Below are 26,557 nucleotides of genomic sequence, written 5' to 3' on the forward strand. Positions count from 1 at the left end.
CGCCGGCAGGGTTTCCTCCCCAGGCTGTGGGAACCAGACCCGCCCAACGGGCCACACTGGGGTCAGGGCGGCTTAGCTGCGACCTGGGGGTGAATATTTCACCCCTGAGCGCTGCACTGGGGTCGAGCTACGTTTGAAGTGAAGTGCAGACCAGGCCCCCGAGAAAATGCGCAGTGTGGCGACGCTGCAGTCACGCCAGCAGCTGGTGGCCTCGTAGCGCCTCTGCCTGGGGGCTATGTGCACCTGCCCAGCTCCGCAGCAGCGGGGCTCTGACCAGGCCCATTAACAGCTGCAGCGAGGCTGGCAGATGATCCTAAGGACAGCCGGGGTGCATGCGGCTTTGCCCCCGGCTGCTGCACGGTGGGGTGAGGGGTGCAGTGCCCCTTCCCTTAAGGGGACAATAGTCTGTTTACCAGTCTGCCCTTCAGGGCTTGGTCACCAGAGATGGGCTGGTGCTGGAATCAGTGACAGACTAAAACCCAAGGGAAACTGAGGCAGCATCCAATGCATTGCCTGGTGACAGGCTGGTTTCCTAGCGCTGCCTGCGAGCAGGACCCCAAAGCCCCCTTTGTCACGGGATTCTCTTTGCCCTCCCATCTTCTCTGGCCCTGTCCTGCGAGAGCCTCCCCCCACGCGGCCCTGTGGGGTGCAGAGTGGGACCGAGCCCTGCGGGAGGTTCAGTGCCTGACCTGGGCTCAGCCAGGAACCGAGTGCTGGTGTGTGCAATCCCAGACTGCCCTGCTGGTGCAGAAGGAGGCAGAGTCCTCGGCTCCGCTCTCAGGGCTCCCCGTGGGCGGGAAGGGCTCTGTTGGCTGGGCTCCCATGCAAGGGGCGCAGGGCAACCTGGGGCGAGCACCACGTACCTTCCACTTTGCTCTGGCAAAGTTCTTCTCGATCTGAGCGCAGACGCCGTCCTTGATGTTCTTGTCGGAGGCGGCGTTGCCAGAGATCCTGGAAGTGGAAGCACATGCCAGCACCGGGGCTCCTGCAGCTGCCCTCCCGACCACAGGCACCCGCACTCTGCTTGGGCCGGGGGACCCCGGGGTGCTCTGCCCACCTGGTCCTGCCACCCCCAGCCTGTGCCTGCGCTTGCCCTGGCCCCTCCAGGACCTGCCCTGCCAGGAGGCCCCGTGCAGCCAGCAGCGCTGCCTTACCACTCATGAGAGATGGCTTCTTCGGCCGTAATCCTCTGGTCCTGGTCCACCTCCATCAGGCGGGTCACCAGCTCCTTGGCTGCAGGGACAGCGGGCGGGAGGAGGGGGCTCAGCAGCCAGTCAGGCTGGCCACGGTGGGGCTGAATGAGGAGCGGGGGCTGTGACCCTCCCTGTTCCCCCCAGAGGAGCTGGGTCTGGTGGGAAGGAAGGAGCCCAAAGCCCCCGTGTGGGGGAGGGGCGTTACCAACCCATCTCCAGCACGGGGGGGGGTGGGGGGGGGGGACTGTGTCCCTGCACCGCCAGGTCACCGCTTTCCCCAGGGGCTGAGCTTCTGACCCAGCTCCCTCTCCCCTCCCACCTGCTAGGGCAGCCCGGGCCCCTCCAGGAGCAGGTCCCATCCCACCCTGCCCCCAGAGACAGCCCCCGCTGGGCACCCACCGGCCTGGCTGAGGAGGGGTGAGGGACAGCAGCCCTGTGAACAGGGCTGGAGGGAGGGTGGGGTTGGAGTCATAGAGCAGGGCTGGCGGCAGAGGGTTCCCATAGGGCAGGGCCGGCACAGGATGGGGGGGGGGTTCCGCGTAGGGCAGGGCCGGCACAGGATGGGGGGGGTTCCCCGTAGGGCAGGGCCAGCACAGGATGGGGGGAGGGTTCCGCGTAGGGCAGGACGGGCACAGGATGGGGGGAGGGTTCCGCGTAGGGCAGGGCCGGCACAGGATGGGGGGGGTTCCCCGTAGGGCAGGGCCGGCACAGGATGCGGGGGGGGGGGTTCCCCGTAGGGCAGGGCCGGCACAGGATGCGGGGGGGGGGTTCCCCGTAGGGCAGGACGGGCACAGGATGGGGGGAGGGTTCCCCGTAGGGCAGGACGGGCACAGGATGGGGGGAGGGTTCCGCGTAGGGCAGGGCCGGCACAGGATGCGGGGGGGGGGGGTTCCCTGTAGGGCAGGGCCGGCACAGGATGCGGGGGGGGGGTTCCCTGTAGGGCAGGGCCGGCACAGGATGGGGGGAGGGTTCCGCGTAGGGCAGGGCCGGCACAGGATGGGGGGAGGGTTCCGCGTAGGGCAGGACGGGCACAGGATGGGGGGGGGTTCCCCGTAGGGCAGGGCCGGCACAGGATGCGGGGGGGGTTCCCCGTAGGGCAGGACGGGCACAGGATGGGGGGGGTTCCCCATAGGGCAGGGCCGGCACAGGATGCGGGGGGGGGGTTCCCTGTAGGGCAGGACGGGCACAGGATGGGGGGGTTCCCCATAGGGCAGGGCCGGCACAGGATGGGGGGGGGTTCCCCGTAGGGCAGGACGGGCAGTGGCCGGTGCTCTCATGCCCCCCACAGGAGCAGTATCTCTAGGGCAGGTGGGAAGAGGGGGCTGGAGCCATGGGGCTCCTCTGTTCCTTGGCTGCAAGTGGGACTCTGGAGGAGCCCAGCACTGCCCCCCGCGGGCAGCCCCAGCGGGCGGCCTCACCCGCCTGGGAGATGTCGTCCCAGTAAGGAGGGTCGAACTCGTAGTCGCCAGCCAGGATCTTGCGGAACAGATTCTTGTCGTGGTTCTCGTAGTCGTCCTCCTCCACCTCCTCGTAGAAGGGCGGGTTCCCCGACAGCCTGGCAGCGAGCATAGCCAGTGGGCCCAGCGCCCCAGCCCCAGCCCCGCTTCCCCCAGCGCCAGCCCCCCCGGCCCCACTCCTGCCCAGCGTCCCAGCCCCAGCGCCAGCCCCCCCGGCCCCACTCCTGCCCAGCGCCCCAGCCCCAGCGCCAGCCCCCCCCCGGCCCCACTCCTGCCCAGCGCCCCAGCCCCAGCCCCCCCCGGCCCCACTCCTGCCCAGCGTCCCAGCCCCAGCGCCAGCCCCCCTGGCCCCACTCCTGCCCAGCGCCCCAGCCCCAGCGCCAGCCCCCCCCGGCCCCACTCCTGCCCAGCACCCCAGCGCCAGCCTCCCTCCCCTCAGCGCCACCCCCTCACAGGCAGGCTGGGCAAGGGCCACAGGGCGCCGGGCACTCAGTCTCAGAACCCCTTCCCCAGGGCGTGGGACCCCTCGCTCTCTGCCCTCTTCCTCGGGGCCCAGGCCCTGGCCCTAGCTGTTGGCTCACTGCCTCAGCCAGTTTCCTGGCTGTCACCTCAGCTCTCCAGCCCCGTCTCTGCCCCCCAGTATCAGACTTGGGCTCCACCCGACCCTCAGCTCTCCAGCTACCAACCCCGCAGCCCAGCCCAGAGCCCAGCCCAGCCTCGGCTGCTTCCCCACCGTACGTACAAGATGTACATGATGACGCCGATCGCCCAGCAGTCCACGGGCCGGCCATACCGCTGGCGTCCCACCACCTCCGGAGCTGCAAGAGCCCGACAGGCGGGTGAGCCCCACGCCCAGTCCGTTATGCACCGCACCCACCAGCCCGGAGCAATGCAAGAGCAGGCAGGGCCTGGCCAGCTGGGGCTACACCTCCCCTGCTCCTGCCATTCTGGGCCTTACCCCCTGGCCTGGGCCAACTGACCCAGGCCGGCCTGTGCCTGCATTCCCCCTCTGTGGCCAGCACAGTCCCCCTGCCTCAGCTCCCAGCCATCGCCTTCCTTGGGCAGAGATCCCCTGGGCTTTTCCAGACTGGACGGCTCTGCTCACACCAGTGCTCCTCACCCTGTGTTCTGCGGCACACTGCTGTGCCATGATCAACTCGCAGGGGAGCCGCGAGCCTCGGGGAAGACACGCCGCTGGTCTATAGCTGCCGGTATTAAAGCCGGACACAGCGCTACTCCCTCACTGCTACGGTACCGGATTCCGCACAGTCATTTTGGTGTTGCTGTTGGTTTGTTTGTTTTTATGGTCTGACAACAACCTTTCCTGAAGAAACTCCCACAGGGGCTCTGCACAGAAATGCCGCTGTTTGGTGGGCCGCTGTCTTGCAGAGTTTAAGAGACACTGGTCTATATAGTGACCTCCCTAGCAAGAGAAAGGCTACCCCTGCCGGCCTGCCCGCCAGCTCTCCCCGAGCCGGTACGCGGCATAACGCCCCCGACACGTCACCACCCAGCCCTCCTGCAGCCAGATCAGTGACTGTGGAGAGAGACGCACCAGAGAGAGAGTGAAGAACCGACCCAGGGGCTGCAAACCTTACCAGCCCCCTGCCCGGGCCCAGGCAGCACCCCCTCCCCATGGGATTGTCTGGAGCTGCCTGGCACTGAACGCCTTTGCTCAGAACAAGCCACAGTCCTGCAGGGCCTCAGAGGTTAAAGTCCCTCCAGCCCTACCCAAGGGTTGGTCCTGCCCATCAGCAGGGACAGAGCAAGCCCCTGAGTCTGGAGTGACTCATGCTGTTTAACCAGAGAAATTCCACCCAACCAACTGCGAGAGGCAGCAGCCTGCCAGGCCCACGTGCTCCAGGCACAGGGCAACCTCTGACCATGCCCGAACCCCTGGAACAGGCACTGGGGGCAGCTCCGGAGGGAGGGAAGAGCCGGAGGGGGCTTCCCAGTCCCTGGAGCGGGCGCTGGGAGGGGGGTTTCCCCCAGTCCCTGGAGCGGGCGCTGGGGAGATTCCTACTCTGTGGCTCACTCCTGGTTTCTGAGCGGAAAGGTTTCATTGTTGTGCCCTGGGCTGCCCGGCCAGCCCCTTGCCCAATGCCCCCACCGCCCGCTTGCGGTTCCTTACCGAGATACTCTGGGGTGCCGCAGGGCTCCTTGATGAGGCCATTCTCCAGCTTCGCCAGGTGGAAGTCACTGATCACGATCTTGGAGTTCTTCAGGCGGTTGTAATACACCAGGTTCTCCAGCTGCAGGCCCCAGGGTAAGAGCAGGACCGTGTGAAGGAGAGCAGAGCACAACCTGCCCAGGGATGGGCACTTGCGGGGGTGTTCACGCCCCAGGCCCACCAGACCTGACATGCAGCCTGGGCACCAAGTGCGGCCAGCACGCCGTCCTGCCCTGCCCAGAGGAGCAGGCTCAGAGAAGCTACATGGCCAAGTGCACCAGGCCAGAGAGCCACCAGCCGTTCTGCAGCGAGAAGCCATGCTCTGGGGCCCAGCGGCACCCACTGGGGCACACAGAGGCCCTGGACAGCAGGGAGAATGGGGATCACGGTTGGGGTGCGATGGCCTCGCAGCCAGCCCTGCGGGGCACAGGCCAGCCCAGGGCGCGCACCCAGCAGATGTGCTGCCCCGCTGACCTTGAGGTTCCTGTGTACAATCTTGAGCGAGTGCAGGTAAGCGACGGCCTCCAGGACCTGTCGGATGACGTTGCTGGTGTCCCGCTCGGAGTAATAACCCTGGTCCAGGATCCAGTCAAACACCTCCCGGCCCGTGGCCCTGCAGCAGGGGCAAAGCTCGGGCCTGAGAGTGCAGCAGGGTCGGGCATGCGCCCTGAGGGGACGGCCTCATTCCCAAGCCCCCCAGCGGGACCGTCCCGGATGCTGCAGGGGCTCAGGACTCTCCCCACCCATCCCAGCATCTGCCCAGGAGGCATGTCAAGGGAGGGGAGCGCCCCAGAGGCCTGGGTCTTAGAGCTGCAGGTAACGCTGTGGAGCAGCCCTGTGATTTCCGGGTGCTCGGCTGAACCCCACAACCAGCTGCTGTGAAGAGTTTCAGTGAGGTTGGCCAAGCCACTCCCATGCAAGAGGCTCGCTCCCAATGGCAGGCTGAAGCTGAATCTGGTGAGGAGCACCAATGGGCCTCCAGAGTGGGTCACCAGCGACCCCCCGACCTTCCCAGCAAGGTGCTTTCTCCTGTACCACCCCAGGGATAACGAAGAGCTCCAGGCCCGCGTTAATTGAGGGCTCCAGCCCTCTATACCTGGAACTCAGCCAGTCCCGTGCTGCCAGCCATAGGCTGCCCAGCTGTGGAGCATGGCCGGCCCAGTTGCAGAGCTAAGTGGCAGCTGCCTCTAGGCTGTGCCAGCGACTGACCTGCAATGAGCACAGCATCTAGCCATGGGGCAAGGGCAAGCCCTGGTGGGGAGCTGGGTATGTCTGTATGGAGACAAACCCCCGCCCCCGAAGGAGAAAGAGGGCACCTGGCATGGCCACCCCAGACGTCTGCATGAGCAGCTGCAGTGGAGGGGTTACAGCCCAAAAAGAGCCAGGGTCTCCCTGCACGGGGCACTGCCAGCTGGGGCTGATCTCGCAGCTGCCGGGTTTGGGGCAGCTCTGACTTACAGCTCCAGGAAGATGAAGTACTCCTTGCGGGTGATGTACACATCCACCAGCTGCAGGATGTTGGGGTGCTTCACCCTGGGGCGCAGAGCGAGAATGCGGGGTCAGCGGGCTCTGCCCAGTGTGGTGCCATGCCCCTGGGGTACCTGCCCAGGGCAAAGTGTGGAGACTCCCCCCACCCCAGCACCCACTGGAGCAGGGCAGGCACTGGAGGCGCTTGGGGGAGCCCTGCAGGTCACAGGGCAGTGGAGGCTGAGCCATGGTGTGACGGGGTGGGCAGAGCTGGGCCAGCACCTGGCACCACACAGGTGGGCAAGATCACAGCTCCCTCTTCCCTGCCCCAGCCAGCTTAGCACCAGCGTAGCGAGCGGCGCCCCGCCTGCGGCGCCAGCAGCAGGGACTCGGGCCGCTACTGCGCGGCGCTCCGGGCGCCGGTGACTCACATTTTCAGGATGATGATCTCGTTCTTGGCCGCCTTCCGCACCTTCCGCCCGTCTCGCTTCAGGAACTTCTTGCAGGTGTAGAGTTTGCCCGTCGTCTTCTCCTTGGCCCGGAATATCTCACAGAACTCCTCCCTGGGGGCGAAGCGGCAGGGCTCCGTTAGGGCTGTCCCACGTTGCCCCGTGGTGCCGGGGGGCAGACCCTGCTGCTAGCGCACAGCCCAGGCTGCAGCCGTGCACCATGCCTAGTGTCAGAGCACTGCGCCAGCAGCACCCAAACCAACGCTGGCGCGGGGGGGAGCGCGGGGCAGGCGGGAGGTAAGGCCGCCGCAGTGGGAGCAGCCCCCTCCCCCAGGGTCAGTCCAGCACTGAAGGGAGCTGGTGTCATGGGAAAGGGAGGCTGCGACTCCTCCCCGTACCACTCCCCCTCCAGCATGGCGCCCACCTCGCCTGGGGAGAGGCGCCTCTCCTGCAGCGCTACCAGGGGAGGGGGCGTCCTCTCTCCTGCTGCAGCCTGAGCTCCCCATCCCTACCCCCCAGCCCCCCCATACTCCAAATCCCTCACCACCACACGGCGTTTGCTAAGGGCACCCGACCGGGGCGACACACCAGCCCACAGCTGTGCTGTGCACCAACCTCGGCCTGCACGTGGGTGGGAAAGCTTGTGGGGGTGGCCCCCCCAGGGACCAGGCTCGCACAGGCCAGTGCCTCTCTTACGGGGAAGGAGCTCTGGGCCTGTGTCCTGCCTCTCCAAGCCTTTGGCAGCCTCCGCTGGGCAGGAAAGCTCCTGGCTACATGGGAAGTGCTGTCTCCCCAGCACCCACAGCAGCCGGCCAGGGAGCCTGGTGCCGTTAACTCCTCTCCCCTGCTTGGAAAGGGCTCTGCCAAGCACTCCTCTGCAGCACACCCACTGCTACACCCAGGATGGACTATTCCAGCTTCCCTCCCGCCAGGGCTCAGTCCAGCCTTAGCGCCAAAAGGGATCCACTGGCCCCAGCAAGTCAGAGCTCCCCTGCTCCGCTTGGTGCATCCCACGGCACCGCCGGATACGTCACCCGTCCCCAGAGCCAGCAAAGCAGAGCTGCAAAAGCGGGTTCCAGCCAGCTAGCACCTCTCCATGGCTGGGCACCATAGCTAAACAGGGGCCCAAAGCCGGCAGCAGGAGCTACCTGAACAGGCACTGCCACCGACTAATGCAAGCCCTGCCTCCAGCTCTATGGCCTTGCCAGCGATGAATCCCCAATCTAGCCTGCATCACCAAGCTGCAGGATGCCAGGAACCCCAGGCTAGCCCATTGAACCTGCAGGACAGGACACACCAGTGCATTCACACGCTTTCCTCTGTGTACCAGGGAAGCCTTTGAAGGTATCCTTTGAAAGCTTGCAGTTTGTGGGGTAGCATTGTCCTGGTACAATGCGCAATGACACAATATGAGAAATTGTAATATAGTCCACCACATAGTGGTGTTAACACAGGTTCCAACCCTCACACTCCTGCCCAGCAGAAGTCAACAAACAGGCCTGCCCTTCCTGAAGGAATATGTGCTCTGCCTGATTCGCACTGAACCAGTAAACAGAGCCATTGCGCAAGAAGGGAGATGAATAAGTTCCAACAGGTGCAGAAACCAGCAGGGAACATCCTTCCACACCGACTCTTCAGCGACTGGTTCTCAGCTGACAGTGTTTTTACAGAGGGGGACTAAAACTATTAAAAAGGGAGGACAAACACCCCACGATCCCCACTGCCCCTTTTCCTGCCCTTTGCTTCCCTTGCACCTGCCGTGACAAAGGAAGTAGGTGTTGGATTCTGGGGCAGGGTCCTGTCCTGAGTTTGGTCAGTCAGGCTGCTGGGCCTGTGGTGAAAAACGTTGCCTGCATCTGACAGTTTGCTGCGTCGGGCATCAGTGGCTGCCTTGTCCTTCTCTCCCTTGGAATTGTTTCTGACTCTCTTGCCCCATTGGGTGCTCACCTGAAGGATCTCTCTCAGTAGTTAACAACCTTGTGTCGTACGTGTTGTGCTGTACTCAGTCCAGTGGGTTGTGTTCAAATGGCAGCCTCTGAATGGTGGTTTGAAGCGAGAAGCAGGCGCATTATTTATTCCCTTAAACAATAAGCCTGAGCTGTTGGTCCTGTCCAGGAGAGGGCCGGGCAGTACAGGACGATGTGTCTGGGACAGGGTGGGGGCAGGGCTCACCCCCTACAGTTGCAGCTGGCAGGCTGCCCTACGCACAGACACTCTGTGTGTGGCTTGCCAAACGGCCGACTGTGAGCAGTCTGGGGGCGGGGGGGGCTACTTCAGCAAGACTTTGCCCAGCATCCAGGTCCGCTCCATGCCCGGCATGTCACCCCTGCCCTGCAGGACACTTGGCACATCACAGACTCAACCAAGACAAGGCAAATGGCAGGAGATTCATCTCCTCTGCAAACCCCAAATCCCACACCAAATGGCAAGGAAACGGCCAGCTAGCGTCTGCCCCGGGGAGCTACCGGGTGGTAGATCGGTCAGCAGCCAGGTGCCCACGCCCTGGCTCCGTGCTAAGCTCCAAATGCTGGGCACAACTGTCCCGCATGCACTCGGGGGTGTTTCTCAAACAGCCCGGCTGCGCTCCGTCTGTACCGGCCACCGCAGCGCCCATCAGCATTCCTGGGGCTCAGCGCAAGTGCTCCACACGAAGGACTGGACACTTAGGAGAGCTCAGAGCCAAGACCTGAGACTCTGCCCCGTTCCTGGCTGGTGACAGACAGCCTGGGGCAACGGGCGCTGCTCCTGGCAGGACTAGCCAGCTCTGCCGTCAGAGGAGGAATCTTCTCTCCTCCTTCCCACCTGCTAGAGTGCAGCTGACACCGAAGAAAGTCACTCGGAGGCTTCAGTCCCAGCCCACTGCCAGCTGGTATCAAACCGCCTGTTCTACGCCAGCTCAGAGACAACGGGACAACAGCCAAGTACAGACGCACCGAGCGCAAGCGGACAGCTTAGACGCAGCACTGTGCGGGGCTGGACTGGAGCGGACAGCAAGGGCCCAGAGGAGGGACTCCTGGTGCTACCGTCGGAGGGCGCATGTCCATTCTCAGCCGATGGGACCTCTCTGCCAAGCAAGAGTCCCCGCCCTCCTCCCCAGCACAGGGGAATGTGCTCGCAGGGCACAGGTCCGGCTGGGGAGGGGGTGGGCACACACCAGGTGGCAAAAATGGAGCGCTTCAGAGGGCTTCACTGGGGCTTGATGCAGAGCCGAGCCGTGCTTGTCACTGGTGACCCCATAATATGGGGAAGGACACGTGGGTAACCATGCAGTGTCCTGAGAATGGAGAGACAAGCTGCTGCTCCAAGGCCAGGCCGCTTATTGGCCTGGTCGCACAGAACCACACAGGCCACAGAAGGCGCCTGTGAGCTTGGAAGGGGCCGGTGGAGAGCCGAGTCCCAGCGATCTCAGAAGCGGGTCCAGCCCCATGAGCCAGAGGCAGCAGCACGTGCTGGAGGGGACCCATTGGCCCCGACTCGCGGGAGCAGAAGGGTTTGGTTTGTGGCACGTTCCGTGCGCGACGTGGCCCACCTGGGACACCCTGCCCCTCACCAGCGGGAGGGATGCTGCTGTCAGCTGGACCGGCCGGGGAAAGCACTCTGAGCCAAGGTGGTACCCGCTCAGGCGCAGCGGATCGCAGGCCAGTGGAGCCTCTGGGAAGCGGAAGGTGCGGGAAAGCCAGGTGCCACTTGCTGCCGTGCCGGAGCCGGGAGCGGAGCACAAGGCTGGAACGCTCATTGATGTAACTGGCACTGCTGCAACGGGTGGGCGGAGCAGCATGTGCGAATCCCCGGCTCGAACTGCTCCGGAAGGAGCGCGTGGGTAGCAGGCGAGGGGGTGGCACTCTACATGAGAGACGCCGGGACCTGGCTTAGGGAGAGCAGCAGCTCAATGCAACCGACAGGCCGAGCTCCCGTGCAGAACGAAGCCAGGGTCAGGGTCACCTGGTGCCTGGGGGCAGGGACCCTACTCTGTTTGCTGCCCTTGCCCAGCGCCCGAGCTGCCGCTGCCTGTTTCTGCTTCCGGTGACGGGATGGAGCGGTCGCCCGTTCCACTGGGGCCCCACCACGGGCCGTGTCCACCCACGCTGGCACTCCAAGGCCAGCAGCCAGCGGCGGGAGGCTCTGGTGCGTTCCAGGGACCAGGCGCCCTGGCGTGCACATGTTCCCAGGAGTGCCTGCTGGGGGAAGCTGGCAGAGGCCCTGTGAGCACTGTGCAGGGTGGCGAATTTGCCAGCCCGGCAGCAGGCACAACCTCCCCACCACAGCTCACCACAGGACGCCCTGGGGAGCCATCCTATCACTCTGGCTTCCGCCCATTATCTTGGCCATCTCTTATTGAGACCTCTACCACGGGAAGGCGACACGGGCAGGTGTGACCAAAGGGGGCTGCTTGATCCCACTGTTCCTTGTGAACCCTCTATACAGCCCAGGCTGTAAAGGCTCCAGGTGCTCTCTTTAATCATGGCCCCAAAGCAGCCTCAGGGGCGTCTGCTGTGCAGCCGTGCTGGGTGCATTCCTGCAGGCCAACAGAAAAGGAGGGGGTACAACCCAAGACTGCACATTATCTGGTGTCCCAGATGGACGGCTCGCTGGAATGTCCGGACAGCCCTGTCAGTAATCCCTGTGCGCCGGGGCAGGAAGCAGCTGCCACAGCACGGTCGAAAGCCGGGCTTCTGACAAACGACAAACTCTTTGGAAGTGAGCGCCGTCCCATTGTCACTCAGTCTCCCAGCGGTGGGAACAAGAGTCGTCAGCTCCTCCAGCTGGGCAAATGGTCTGAGTTAATACAGAACCATTCAGGCCACTCAGGACAGGAATCTGCTGCCATCAGAAATGTCTCCCTCCACATGGTCCAGCAGGGTCCCTGGGATTTCACTGCCACAGGCCACATCCAAGGATGTGCCAAGAGCATACTCAGGTCTTACATTTGCTGAGGACGCAGGCAGGCGTTTTGCTGTGCTCTCTGTCTGGGTAACCGTCTGTGGGCATCGAACACAGCCCCTGGCCAGGATTTCATGTTTACAGTGAACTCTTTCCTGGCCGTCGTTCTATCACCCAGCACTCTCAGGTAACCGGCATTTGAACCATAAGTCAATTTGAGTTAGGTTTTCCCCACGTACCCTGTAGTGAAAGTAAACACAACTAAATACAGCAAACACAGTGTAATTTTCAGCGTACAACACCACCACTGTTGGTAAATAAAGTACTCTGCCTACATTTTGGTTTGTTTCTTCACAGCTAATCTAGTTTTCCCTCAGTGTTATGCAGGGCCAGGCATGCATCTTTATTATCCAGCGCGTGTGAACATCTGGCAACCGCATGGTCCCGGAGCCGCTGGGAAGAGTTTACTGTAGAATTCCCAGCTGGCCACCCGTAATTCTCGGAGTAGTGCCATGGGGTTAACCCCTGGGGCCACTCCTTAGGCAGCCTTGTCTGAGCAGAGATGCAGCCCAGCATGTGTGTGCCTCAGTCCCCCCATTGCGCCGCCCGCTGTCCCGCGCTGCCAAGTGCCACAGCCTGGCTTTTCAGGCAGAGACGCAGCCCAGCCCGTTCAGATGGCAGGAGCATCAAACCCCTCTTGGAACAGAATCACACCACACTTAGGACTTGTGGTTGAGGCAAACCAGTGCTGGCAATGGCATTGTGTTAGGACATGGGCAGTTGGGCCTTAAGGCTAGAGCCGGGGGAGTGGCCAGGCCTGGAGGTTAGAGTGGTGCCAGGCTGGAGTCAAGGATCAGGACCACAGGACGCCTGGGGACAGAGCCAAGAACAGCCAGGACTGGGCAGCTGCAGGCAGGCAACGTGCTGTGCAGCTGGGAGCACAGGCTGCCATGGGGCCAAGGAGGCGCTGGCTCCACCCCAGCACCCGTCGCCAAGTGCCGTGAACTGTCCCGTGCCCTGCGTCTGGCTGGGAGACACACCCGGCTGCAGCTGGCTCTCTGACAGGGAGCTTTGAGGCCCATACCTGGGCTATGGTCCTTGTGCGCCGGCAAGGTAGCCCCGCCCCGGCACGCTCCCGGGCACCTGCCAAACTGGAGCTGTGGCCGCTAGGCAAACACCGGCCGCTTGGGCTGAAATAAGCCCTCGTGCAGAGTTGTGGGGTTCTGCTCAGCACGGCCTCCGTGAGTAGCACAGCTTTGAGGAGGTCAGGCTGGAGGAAACCAGGTGGCAAGAGCTGCCGTTGGAGTCCAGGGACCCTGGCCGGCCTGAGGGGAATCTGGGCTATTGACTCCTTCGGGGCTTCTCAGCAAGACCTCCAGGTGCCTCCTGCAGGCAAGCTTGAGCATCGAGAGGCGGCAGAGGTTCCCATACTGGGCACCTTCGCTGGGTCGTCATGGACAGCCCTGCGCTTCCTGCGGCCCGGCACTGACGCCAAAGTCCAAAGACTTCGGCCCAGGTCTTTGACCCCGACCCACCCACCGGGGAGCGCTCTGGCTTGGGTGCTGGGCCCAGGATCCCACGGTAAGTCTTGTGGCCAGACGGCGGGTGTGGGGGGTTAATGCCACATTCTCTGCAGCCTCCCGGCCAGCTGCAAACCTGAGCTCCTCAGGGATGGGCCATAGCGGGCTGGGAAGTGCCCCTGGCACTCCCAGCACATTTACCTCTTTCACCCCAGTTTCTTGGGGTTTCTCCAGGGTCTGTGCCTGGCCCAGCCGCTTTTCGCACCACGCGTCTGTTTGCCACAATGGCCAGGGCCGCTGGTGCAGCGCCATCTTTGCCAGCCCCAGCTTGTTTGTCGTACAGCTTGCGTGGCGCTGGCGCAGCCCCCGGGCACCCCTACGAGCTACATGCAGCAGCCACAACAAGGCCTGTGTGCATCTGAGGCCACGCCAGCCTCGCCAGGCACTTCTGGATTGTGCTACACACGCCAGCCGGCCCCACGGTGAATCGCTTCGACGCTGCGGCCTGGGGATGCGGCAGGAGGGAGCAGCAAGCCCAGTCCAGCCACACGCGGCTCAGCTTCATCCTGCGCTCCCCAGTAGCAGCGGGGGCGGGGGGCTGACAGAATTGCCAGCGTTTGCCCTGTGGCATTGTAGGGACTCAGCAGGGATTCCACTCACTAGCTCGTGGGAGCTCTGCCCCTTGGTCTCTCCTGAGGCCCCCTCCAGCCCCGTCCCACCTGCTGCCCCAGCGGGGGAGGGCAGGGACAGGGCTCAGCCAGAGGCGGTGGGGCACCAGCCCAGACTCACGTTTTGATGACCTGGCCCAGGTCATAGCGGTCAGTCACCTCGGACGGCTGGTTGTAATCCTTCTTGTCTCCCAGGGTGACGCAGCCAAACGGCATTGCCAGGGCCGGTGCTGGAAGGCAAAGGAGAGGAGATTAGGGCCGGGTACTTGCTCGGAGTGGGCGTGCGAGATCCTGCCACGTGGCTTGGAAAAAAGACAATTAAGGAGGGATACGATAGAGGCCTATAAAATCACGACTGGTGTGGAGAAAATAGCTGAGGAATTGTAATTTACTCCTTCTCACAGCACAAGAGCTGGGGTCACCAAATGAAACTAGCAGGCAGCAGGTTTAAAACAAACAATAGGAAATATTTTTTCACATGACACACAGTTAACTTGTGGAACTCCTTGCCGGAGACTGTCATGAAGGCCACGACTATAGCACAGTTTAAAGAAGAACTAGATAAATGCAGGGGGATGGCTCCATCACTGGCTATGAGCCAGGATGGGCATGGACGGTGTCCCTAGCCTCTGTCTGCCAGAGGCTGGAAATGGGCAACTTGGTGATTGCCTGTGCTCTTCATTCCCTCTGGGGTGCCTGGCATTGGCCACTGCCAGAAGACAGGACCCTGGGCTTGATGGGCCTGCGACCTGACCCAGTGTGGCCGTTCTTATGGCTTCACCCTGGCCTTCTGCTCCGGGCCCCCGGGCTGCCAAGACGGGCTGGTTAACTCGCAGGCCCCCACCCTTAAGGAATCGCTCCCTTTGCATTATCCACCGCCTGTCCCTGGTGCTGCCCCAAGCTCAGCACCAGGGTCACCTCTTGGAGGCCCTCCGCCACCCTCAGGGCACCCGCCCCGATACTGTCCTGGCTGCTACCACTTCCTGAGCCGACTGCCCCGCACTAGCAAGAGCGGCCACCCTCCTCGCACGGTCCAGGCCACGACAGCCACGGAGTGAGTGCTGAGCAAGCCGGGAAGGGCCAGTCCCACTGCTCTAGGTTCTAGGCAGGCAGCAGAGACCCTTGTGGCTCCCCTTGTCAGACGTCGCTGCCTGGCTGGTCTCCCAAGGCTCCGCTCTGTTCCGGGAGGGGCCCTAGAGCCTTTACAAGCCAAGGTTCCAACCGACTGTGTAACTGCTGGGTTTGCCAAGGGCTCAAAACCCAGAGCCAAACCACCACAATCCAGAACCCCAACCACAGAGCCCAGAGCCAAACTGCAGTTGCCCAGGCATTTGCTGTACCTCGGTGGGCCCCTGGGAGCCGGACCAAAGCCGAGCTACAGCTGAGCCTGGAGCTCCCAAGACACGGCCACAACCATCTGATTAGAGCAAAGCATCTGCATCCTTCGAACACATTTTCCGCACACCTGGGGCTCCAACAGCCGCCCCAGCCTGACCCTGTGTTGAGCACAGCTGGCGCCAGCCCCTCCCGCCCTTTGGAAAGCAGCACCTCCAATGTGCGGTGGGGGAGAATTACTCTGCCAGGCAGCTCGCACTCACGCCGGGGCCGAAGGGAGGAGCGGGTGGAGCGTGGGACCCAGGACTGCTAGCGAGCAGGGGCAAGGACACGGCTGCGCAGGGTCCCGGGGTGGCATGTGCTGAGAGGTGACAGCCACGTTGGCAGGGAGCTCAGGTCCTGCCTGTTGCAGATGTCTGAGCTGGGAGCAAAACTTCTGCACTATGGATGGATCCCTCCCCATGCGCTGAGACCCCGACGGACAGCCAGCCCCTTGGGCAAGCTGCTCTGCTTCAAGCCCCAGGAGGTAGGAGCTGAGCAAGGGCCCAGCTGCCCCAGAGTCCATTTCCCAGGCGTGCAGCCAGCTGCACTCAGGGCCCTGGCAGGGCCCGGCTACCCTGGGGGTTGGCATTAACTCACTCTAGGTCCCCAGCAGCCCCACTGATGTGAGCCTCGGGGGCGGGGCGGCAATGCTAGCTTCTGTGGCACAATGCTGCCCCTCTCACCCCAGTCCGGCCTTCCAGCTTCTCGCCTGTACCGCCCCCAAAGCACCCCCAGCCCCATGCTCTCTGGGGCTCTCTGTCCCACAGTGGCCTTGGCCAGGCCCCACTACCAGCGCCAGTGAAGGGCCCCAGCCCAGCAGATTCGGTGTCCCTCATCCCGCTGCCGGCCTCACCAGCCATCCTGCACCTGGCAGAAGACAGGTCCTGCGGGAATCCTTCTGCCACAAGCTGGGCGCCCCCACACCCACCATTCCTCCAGTCCAGCCCCAAGCCCTGCAGCAGGTGGGGGCTGGGCAGAAACAGGGGCTGAAGCGTGAACGCCCACAACTCCCAACAGCTGAGGCCACCCATGCCTCTGAAAAAACAAACAAACAAACATCGATAGAGTCTGAAGGAATGCGGCCCCGACAGCAGAGACCTCGGTGTATTCACATATGTGTAACGGGTACCAAAGGGCCGCGCCCCCAGCCGGCCGGGACGGGGAGACCTCAGCGTGTTTGTGTACGTGTAAATGGCACTGAAGGGCTGTGCCCCCAGCCGGCTGGGACGGGGAGACCTCTGTGTATTCACATACATGAAACGGGTACTGAAGGGCCGTGCCCCCAGCCGGCCGGGACAGGGAGACCTCGGCGTGTTTGTGTACGTGTAACGGGTACCGAAGGGCCGCACCCCCAACCGGCCGGGACGGGGAGACCTCGGCATGTTCACGTACGTGTAACAGGTAATGAAGGACAGCGCCCCCAGCCGGCCGGGCCGGGACGGGGAGACCTCGGCATGTTCGCGTACGTGTAACGGGTACTGAAGGGCCGTGCCCCCAGCTGGCCGGGCCGGGGAGACCTCGGCATGTTCACGTACGTGTAACGGGTAATGAAGGACAGTGCCCCCAGCCGGCCGGGCCGGGCCGGGGAGACCTCAGCATGTTCGTGTACGTGTAACGGGTACTGAAGGGCCGTGCCCCCAGCTGGCCGGGCCAGGGAGACCTCGGCATGTTCGCGTACGTGTAATGGGTACCGAAGGGCCGGGCCCCCAGCCGGCCGGGACGGGACGGGGAGACCTCAGCATGTTCGCGTACGTGTAACAGGTACTGAAGGGCCGTGCCCCCAGCTGGCCGGGCCAGGGAGACCTCGGCATGTTCGCGTACGTGTAACGGGTACTGAAGGGCCGTGCCCCCAGCTGGCCGGGCCGGGGAGACCTCGGCATGTTCACGTACGTGTAACGGGTAATGAAGGACAGCGCCCCCAGCCGGCCGGGCCGGGCCGGGGAGACCTCAGCATGTTCGTGTACGTGTAACGGGTACTGAAGGGCCGTGCCCCCAGCTGGCCGGGCCAGGGAGACCTCGGCACGTTCGCGTACGTGTAATGGGTACCGAAGGGCCGGGCCCCCAGCCGGCCGGGCCGGGACGGGGAGACCTCAGCATGTTCGCGTACGTGTAACAGGTACTGAAGGGCCGTGCCCCCAGCTGGCCGGGCCAGGGAGACCTCGGCATGTTCGCGTACGTGTAACGGGTACCGAAGGGCTGCGCCCCCAGCCGGCCAGGCCGGGACGGGGAGACCTCGGCATGTTCGCGTACGTGTAACGGGTACTGAAGGGCTGTGCCCCCAGCTGGCCGGGCCGGGGAGACCTCGGCATGTTCACGTACGTGTAACAGGTAATGAAGGACAGAGCCCCCAGCCGGCCGGGCCGGGCCGGGGAGACCTCAGCATGTTCGCGTACGTGTAACGGGTACTGAAGGGCCGTGCCCCCAGCTGGCCGGGCCAGGGAGACCTCGGCATGTTCGCGTACGTGTAACGGGTAATGAAGGGCTGTGCCCCCAGCTGGCCGGGCCGGGCCGGGAAGACCTCGGCGTGTTCGTGTACGTGTAATGGGTACCGAAGGGCCGTGCCCCCAGCCGGCCGGGACGGGGAGACCTCGGCGTGTTTGCATACGTGTAACGGGCACCGAAGGGCCGCGCCCCCAGCCGGCCGGGACGGGGAGACCTCGGCGTGTTCGCATACGTGTAACGGGTACCGAAGGGCCGCGCCCCCAGCTGGCCGGGATGGGACGGGGAGACCTCGGCGTGTTCGCGTACGTGTAACGGGTACCGAAGGGCCGTGCCCCCAGCCGGCCGGGACAGGGAGACCTCGGCGTGTTCGCGTACGTGTAACGGGCACCGAAGGGCCGCGCCCCCAGCCGGCCGGGATGGGGAGACCTCGGCGTGTTCGCGTACGTGTAACAGGCACCGAAGGGCCGCACCCCCAACCGGATGGGATGGGGAGACCTTGGCGTGTTCGCATACGTGTAACAGGCACTGAAGGGCCGTGCCCCCAGCCGGCCGGGACGGGGAGACCTCGGCGTGTTCGCGTACGTGTAGCGGGCACCGAAGGGCCGTGCCCCCAGCCAGCTGGGACGGGGAGACCTCGGCATGTTTGCGTACGTGTAACGGGTACTGAAGGGCCGTGCCCCCAGTTGGCTGGGATGGGGAGACCTCGGCGTGTTCGCGTACGTGTAACGGGCACTGAAGGGCCGTGCCCCCAGCCGGCCGGGACGGGGAGACCTCGGCGTGTTCACGTACGTGTAACGGGTAATGAAGGACAGCGCCCCCAGCCGGCCAGGCCGGGACGGGGAGACCTCGGCGTGTTTGTGTACGTGTAACGGGTACCTAAGGGCTGTGCCCCCAGCTGGACGGGACGGGACGGGGAGACCTCGGCGTGTTCACGTACGTGTAACGGGTACTGAAGGGCTGTGCCCCCAGCCGGCCGGGACGGGGAGACCTCGGCGTGTTCGCGTACGTGTAACGGGTACCTAAGGGTCGTGCCCCCAGCTGGCTGGGACGGGGAGACCTCGGCGTGTTCACTTACGTGTAACAGGTAATGAAGGACAGAGCCCCCAGCCAGCCGGGATGGGGAGACCTCGGCATGTTCACGTACGTGTAACAGGTAATGAAGGACAGCGCCCCCAGCTGGCCGGGATGGGACGGGGAGACCTCGGCGTGTTCGCGTACGTGTAACGGGTACTGAAGGACAGCGCCCCCAGCTGGCCGGGCCGGGCCGGGGAGACCTCGGCATGTTCGCGTACGTGTAACGGGTACTGAAGAGCTGTGCCCCCAGCCGGCCGGGACGGGGAGACCTCGGCGTGTTCGCGTACGTGTAACGGGTACCGAAGGGCCGTGCCCCCAGCTGGCCGGGACGGGAAGACCTCGGCATGTTCACGTACGTGTAACAGGTAATGAAGGACAGCGCCCCCAGCTGGCTGGGACGGGACGGGGAGACCTCGGCGTGTTCGCGTACGTGTAACAGGTAATGAAGGGCCGTGCCCCCAGCTGGCCGGGACGGGGAGACCTCGGCGTGTTCGCGTACGTGTAACGGGTACCGAAGGGCCGTGCCCCCAGCCGGCCGGGACAGGGAGACCTCGGCGTGTTCGCGTACGTGTAACGGGCACCGAAGGGCCGCGCCCCCAGCCGGCCGGGATGGGGAGACCTCGGCGTGTTCGCGTACGTGTAACAGGCACCGAAGGGCCGCACCCCCAACCGGATGGGATGGGGAGACCTTGGCGTGTTCGCATACGTGTAACAGGCACTGAAGGGCCGTGCCCCCAGCCGGCCGGGACGGGGAGACCTCGGCGTGTTCGCGTACGTGTAGCGGGCACCGAAGGGCCGTGCCCCCAGCCAGCTGGGACGGGGAGACCTCGGCATGTTTGCGTACGTGTAACGGGTACTGAAGGGCCGTGCCCCCAGTTGGCTGGGATGGGGAGACCTCGGCGTGTTCGCGTACGTGTAACGGGCACTGAAGGGCCGTGCCCCCAGCCGGCCGGGACGGGGAGACCTCGGCGTGTTCACGTACGTGTAACGGGTAATGAAGGACAGCGCCCCCAGCCGGCCAGGCCGGGACGGGGAGACCTCGGCGTGTTTGTGTACGTGTAACGGGTACCTAAGGGCTGTGCCCCCAGCTGGACGGGACGGGACGGGGAGACCTCGGCGTGTTCACGTACGTGTAACGGGTACTGAAGGGCTGTGCCCCCAGCCGGCCGGGACGGGGAGACCTCGGCGTGTTCGCGTACGTGTAACGGGTACCTAAGGGTCGTGCCCCCAGCTGGCTGGGACGGGGAGACCTCGGCGTGTTCACTTACGTGTAACAGGTAATGAAGGACAGAGCCCCCAGCCAGCCGGGATGGGGAGACCTCGGCATGTTCACGTACGTGTAACAGGTAATGAAGGACAGCGCCCCCAGCTGGCCGGGATGGGACGGGGAGACCTCGGCGTGTTCGCGTACGTGTAACGGGTACTGAAGGACAGCGCCCCCAGCTGGCCGGGCCGGGCCGGGGAGACCTCGGCATGTTCGCGTACGTGTAACGGGTACTGAAGAGCTGTGCCCCCAGCCGGCCGGGACGGGGAGACCTCGGCGTGTTCGCGTACGTGTAACGGGTACCGAAGGGCCGTGCCCCCAGCTGGCCGGGACGGGAAGACCTCGGCATGTTCACGTACGTGTAACAGGTAATGAAGGACAGCGCCCCCAGCTGGCTGGGACGGGACGGGGAGACCTCGGCGTGTTCGCGTACGTGTAACAGGTAATGAAGGGCCGTGCCCCCAGCTGGCCGGGACGGGGAGACCTCGGCGTGTTCGCGTACGTGTAACAGGTAATGAAGGGCCGTGCCCCCAGCTGGCCGGGACGGGACGGGGAGACCTCGGCCTGTTCGCGTACGTGTAACGGGTACTGAAGGGCTGCGCCCCCAGCTTGCCGGGACGGGACGGGGAGACCTCGGCGTGTTCACGTACATGTAACGGGTACTGAAGGGCCGTGCTCCCAGCCGTCCGGGACGGGGAGACCTCGGCGTGTTTGCGTACGTGTAACAGGTAATGAAGGGCCGTGCCCCCAGCTGGCCGGGACGGGACGGGGAGACCTCGGCCTGTTCGCGTACGTGTAATGGGTGCTGAAGGGCTGCGCCCCCAGCCGGCCGGGACGGGGAGACCTCGGCGTGTTCACGTACGTGTAACAGGTAATGAAGGGCTGCGCCCCCAGCTGGCCGGGACGGGACGGGGAGACCTCGGCGTGTTCACGTACATGTAACAGGTAACGAAGGACAGCGCCCCCAGCTGGCCGGGACGGGACGGGGAGACCTCGGCCTGTTCGCGTACGTGTAACGGGTACTGAAGGGCTGCGCCCCCAGCCCGCCGGGACGGGGAGACCTCGGCGTGTTCGCGTACGTGTAACAGGTAATGAAGGGCTGCGCCCCCAGCCGGCCGGGACGGGGAGACCTCGGCGTGTTCGCGTACGTGTAACAGGTAATGAAGGGCCGTGCCCCCAGCTGGCCGGGCCGGGGAGACCTCGGCGTGTTCGCGTACGTGTAACAGGTAATGAAGGACAGCGCCCCCAGCTGGCCGGGAGGGGACGGGGAGACCTCGGCGTGTTCACGTACATGTAACGGGTACTGAAAGACAGCGCCCCCAGCTGGCCGGGACGGGGAGACCTCGGCGTGTTCACGTACATGTAACGGGTACTGAAAGACGGCGCCCCCAGCCGGCCGGGACGGGGGAACCTCGGCGTGTTCACGTACATGTAACGGGTACTGAAAGACGGCGCCCCCAGCCGGCCGGGACGGGGGAACCTCGGCGTGTTCACGTACATGTAACGGGTACTGAAAGACGGCGCCCCCAGCCGGCCGGGACGGGGGGAGCTCGGCGTGTTCACGTACGTGCCATCGGTGCTTGCTGCGCTTACACCCTCAGGAGACACAGTCCCATCCCAGCGATGGATTCCGGCTGGTGCGTGGTACAAATCCCCTGCGCGCTGGCTGCAGGGCAGGAGAGGTGCCACCAACGGCACTTACCGTAGGAGCCCGGAGAGGCAGGACTGTGCTTTGCCTGTCCCAGAGGAGGGGCCACCTCCACGGAAAACCTTGTAAAGCCGAGGGGACGACAGGCTGCGAGAGCAGAGGGACCGGGGTCCAACTCAGCTGTTAAAACATGTGGAGATACACACCTCACAGGGCTGGCCGGGACCCTGGGAGGTGAGCGAGTCCACTCCCTGCCCCCTCGCCGGACCAAACACCACCCCGGCAGACTTTTGGTTTTAATCTACTTGCCCCAGGCCCCTACGTGGCTCCTCACAGATGGAGATCGCAGCCCAGGGTTTCGCAGGCCAGTGCTCAACCACTGAGCCAACCCCCTCGTTCTGTTTCTTGACTAGAGCCAAGTGCAACTTCAGCGGCAGCGGCGTTATTTCAGGAGCAGCTACGCACCTGTCTCAGCCACTGGGCACCAAGGGCCCCAGGCAGGAGTGTGGGCAGCGGGCACCGCCCCACACCAGTGCTGGGCCCAGGTTCTTCCCAAGCGCCCGGCCACCAAGGGGTAAGCAGGGGCCAAAACCCAGCAGTGCGCTGGCTAACTGGGGCCGGGGAGAAGGTGGGAAGGAAATGCCACATGTCAGTGCTGCTCCCAGGAGCCCCGCAACCTCCAGGGCCCCCCCACCAGGCCAGGGTCCCACAGGGCTCCCATGCTCCTGCAGGGCTCGTGCAAGGCTGCTGGGGGGACAGACGCCAGCAAGCACTAGGTGCAGCTCTCGCTGCGTCACACGGCCCTGCCAGGATCCCAGTCCCACGCTGCTAGTTGCTGCAGGAACACCAGGCAACGAGCCTGGGCCCTGAGTGCTGCCACTCCCCGTGACGTGCTGTGGGTGCAGGATGAGGGACCAGTCCCCAGCCCCAGCCCCAGCCAGGGGCAGGCAGGCCCAGGGCCAGAGAGCTACACAGAGAACTCAGGAACAGGTCTGTAGTCCAGCAAGAATCTGAGATCCAGGCCCTGGTTCCTTCTGACTGCCCAACTCCGCTACTAGGCATTTACACTGTGGATAACGCAAAGGAACCCGTACTTCTGAGCCGCTGGAAGGAGCTCTGGGGGCAGCCCCGGGGGAAGGGGGAAAGGACTCCCGAGTCCCTGGAGTGGGCCCTGGGTGCTCTCTGGGATGGGCAGAGGCCTGGAGGCTGGCACTGGGTGAAGCTGTGCGTCTGGAGCCTGGCATGGGCACCTGGGCTGAGGGCCGAGTGGTGCAGCCTGGGTGCAGTGGGAGTTCAGCAGAGAGGGGGCAGGGAGAGCTGTGCAAATTGACTGGTGCTAGGGCCCCTGCCCCACTGATTCCAGCCGAGGGCCCTGCGGTGTGCTGGGTCTGCGCAGGCCCTGGAGCCCTGGGTGCGTTGGGGGCAGAGGGCCCTGGGTCTGTGGGTGCTGCAGCTCTGCTGGGCTGGAGCTGCCCCAAGCCAGGCACCCAGGGGGCTGGGGAGAACAGGGATTGGCACAGCCCCGACACGCTGCCGTCCCTCCCTGCTCCCCTCACAGCAAGAAGGCTGCGGCCAATGCTGGCACGTAGAGCCACTGCTACAGCCCAGAGCATGGCAGGGTCGTGTGTCCAGGGTTAGGCGGATGGCACACTGCTCCAGCCCCGGCCAGCCAGCAAGCACCTTCGCTGCATCACACGCACACTGCAGTAGTGCCACGGCCCTGCCAGGATCCCAGTCCCACGCTGCTAGTTGCTGCAGGAACCTGCCCGGTGCCCAGCCCTGCCCAGCCAGACTCGGGGGCAGCGTGCTCACGCCCAGCCCTTTAGCAAGCCCCGGGGCAACGTACCCTAGTGTGATGAAGTGGGGGATACCTGTGTGTGTGTATGTGAGTGACTCACAGAGGGTGTGGAGCTCCTGCTAAGGGTAACCTTAATGACCAGGTAACACCTTTGTACTGCAGACAAAGGAGGAGGTGGAGCCTGAGGGGTTTGAATTGGAACTGGGAGTTGGAAGCAGTTAGTCTGGGCTGGGAGAGAGAGACAAAGGAGGGGGCCAGGCCCCAGCTCTGGGGGCCCCTTGGGGCCTCCTCCCCCCAGCATGGATGGGACTGGCTGTCTCTGCCGGCTGCACTGACTCCTCTGTACGATGCTGTGTCCTGTCGGCTAATAAACCCGCTGCTCTCCTGCTGAGTGAGAGACTCTCCTGCCTGCGGACGGGGTGCAGAGCTTGGGGGACCCCAGAACCCCATCACACCTGGCCATGCAGAGCTCCAGCAGGCTGCATTCACAAAGCCAGGGCAGTGCCCCCGAGCCTGCCCAGTGAGTGCCCCGGGACAGGGCTCTGGGCACCACCCCCAATCACTGGGGTTCCTTAGGCCAGTCACGCCTGTGCTGCCCCCTCCCCTGCAGTCTCGCTGGCTTCTCTCAATGGCATTGAGCCTTGGGGGCCTTCGACCCAGAACTCTGCTCCACTGATCACGTCCAGGAGTGAGACCCAGCCCCACAGCCTCTGCTGCCAGCCAGGCCCTCGGGGGCCGAGTCCGCCCTGGGCTCTGGCACAGATGGATGCCTGCCCCCTTCGCTCCCAGGAAGCCTGGCTAAGGCTGGAGGAAGCTGGCGGGAATCCCCCTTGCAGCGTCCTCAGCCTGGGGCCCTGGGCAGCGGCAGCAGGGAGACATGCCTGGGTGGGCCCTGGGCAGGGCGGGGAGCAATGGGCTGAGCGTTTGCAGCACACCGGGCCCAGGGCTCTCTGCCACCCCGCTGCAGGAAGACGGGCACCTCTCCGCCTGGCCTCTGCTCCATGCCCTGCCCTGCCCGGGTGTCCAGCAGGCTGCCTGAACCAGCCCCCGCTCCCTCACCCAGCACAGGGACACCCAGGTGTCCTGCCCAGCACGGGGCACCCGCAAGGGCTGGCTCCCCTGCAGCCCCAGCTCCATGTCGCTGCCCCAGCTGGGCCGCGAGGAGCCAGGAGCGGTGAGGGGGCGGCCCAGGCTGGGAACTGGAGAAAACCCCAGGGTCCACCCGTGTCCAGCAGCCCAGAGACTTCCCTGTGCTGCCACGAGGCATCTCAGATCCCCCGGCCCCAGGGAGAGTGCAGCTCAGACCCGCCCCGTCCCCACCGACTTGCCTTTATCCTGCCATACAACTCCCATTGCCATAGCAACAGGCTCAGCGCCTGGTACCCAGAGCGCGAGCGCCGTGCTCACCCCTTGCCTCCGGCTCACAGGGGCTGAGACCCCAGCCCAGCCCCTTTCCCTGCCCCATGCCTGGGCCGGGCCGGGCCCCCTCCTCAGCCCCCTGGGCTCCAGCACACATGGGGTCTGCACAAGCAGAGCCTGCGCTGGTTTCGCAGCGGCGGGGGGGGAAGGGGACCAGTGTTTCCCAGGCGGGGGCTCCTGTCCCGTGGGGGGGTGGCCAGCTCACGGAGGGGATCACAGCACAGCCATCTTGCCTCCGGCGCTGCCTTCGGATCTGGGTGGACAGAGTGTGCTGGCTGGCGGCCGGGTGCCCAGCTCCGAGCGCAGCAGCCCCAGTACGGCAACCCCGCCCCGCCCCCGCTCCTTTGGGGGCCAGGACCCCTGCGGCCACCACGCCGCTGTTTCCCGTGTCAGGAGCTGAAATGACGACAATGGCTATTTTCACGTCCCACCGCCGTGAGACTGACCGAAATGGGCCCTACTAATCCTGCAGAGCTAGAGCACCGTGCCCCGCCCCCTCGGAGGCCATGCCCCACCCCGCCCCTTCCTCAAGCCTGCGCCCCCAACTCACTCCGTGCCTGCTCGCTCTCCCCGGCCCTCACCAGGCGTGGGAAGGCCTCGGCGCTTGTCTTGGGCGGCTCCCACAGTCACCGACACGCCTGGCTGGCAGCAGCTCCACAGACTCAGGGGTCTCCATGCGCTGCCAGCCTGTGGCTCGGCATGGGTTAAGTTTATGCTACCGCCGTCCCAAGAATGCAACGGGATCTGCCGCTCGCTGGCGTAAAGCCGCTGGGGTTCTCAGCTGGGACAGCATCGATCCCAACCCCCACGCTGCTATCGAGAGCTGGCGCTGGCTATGGAAGGGAAACGGGAGCACCTGCACTAGAGGATAACAACCTACTACCGCTGCTGACTAACGGAGCCACTTCTTTAGCGGAGGCAGGGCCGGTCAGTACTGCAATGCTCAAACTCACGGGTTCAAAGTCTGCTGATGAGCCATTAACACTGGGGAGAGTCCCCCCGACCTGCATCCTCCTCCTCAAGCAGCTGCAACCTGGCAGGAAGTGCTATGCCCAACCATCTCCGTCCTGGGCCCTCAACAGCCAGTGGTGCAGCAGGAGGGGGCTGCAGACCCCAGGGAGGGCAGGGACACCGCTGAGGGAGCCAGGGTTCAAGTTGCTGGCTGGAAGCAGCTCCACAGACTCGGCTGGCAGCAAGAAAGCAGGGGGCTGGGAGTGGGGGGTGAGCAATGAGCCAGCATGGAGCCCTGGGAGGGCGGGAGCCCGACACAGGACTGCCAGTGCTCATGCGGGTCAGGTGGCTGGGGTTGTGAGGGGCTCTGGAGATGCAGGCGCTAAGGATCATTCTCATGCATACAGTGCAACCGAAGGGGGCCGTGGAGAGGTCAGGCTGCCTGTGCAGTCCCTGCACCCCAGAGCGGGGCCGGGGGGGAGACTCTCCACCCAGCCCTGGTGAGCCCCCCGGGCTCTCGTGCCCACAGCAGGGAGAGGCAGGCCAACTCAGCTCCCCGGGGGCTGAGAAGGTGCTATCCGGCACAGGGTAATGCTTATTTACACCCACCAGAGATGGGGCTGAGTTACACCTGCTGGGGATCTGGCCCCTGTTCCAGGTCCACTTTCTTCCCCTCTAGCACAGACCCACCTTGGCCTGTCTGGCCCCAGAGGCAGGATGCCTCTGCGCGTGGAGCCAAGGGCATAATACGGCAATAGGGCTCCACTTCCTAGAGGTCT

General features: G+C 64.6%; 1 protein-coding gene across 1 annotated transcript in view; it reads right to left on the reverse strand.

The window, feature by feature from the left end:
- CAMKV (CaM kinase like vesicle associated) overlaps positions 1-26,557 on the reverse strand; it is a 38,688-nt gene that overhangs the window by 3,052 nt on the left and 9,079 nt on the right. Inside the window, exons 2-10 of the mRNA XM_075005079.1 lie at positions 13,927-14,035; positions 6,719-6,850; positions 6,279-6,353; positions 5,295-5,433; positions 4,782-4,902; positions 3,393-3,468; positions 2,612-2,748; positions 1,155-1,233; positions 864-951 (exon numbers count right to left, since the gene is read on the reverse strand). Coding sequence (XP_074861180.1) covers positions 864-951; positions 1,155-1,233; positions 2,612-2,748; positions 3,393-3,468; positions 4,782-4,902; positions 5,295-5,433; positions 6,279-6,353; positions 6,719-6,850; positions 13,927-14,021 — 942 coding nt within the window. The 5' untranslated portion in view covers positions 14,022-14,035. The remainder of the gene's footprint in view (positions 1-863; positions 952-1,154; positions 1,234-2,611; positions 2,749-3,392; positions 3,469-4,781; positions 4,903-5,294; positions 5,434-6,278; positions 6,354-6,718; positions 6,851-13,926; positions 14,036-26,557) is intronic.

This window comes from Carettochelys insculpta, chromosome 11 (genome assembly GCF_033958435.1).
Source record: "Carettochelys insculpta isolate YL-2023 chromosome 11, ASM3395843v1, whole genome shotgun sequence".
Classification (NCBI taxonomy): domain Eukaryota; kingdom Metazoa; phylum Chordata; order Testudines; family Carettochelyidae; genus Carettochelys; species Carettochelys insculpta.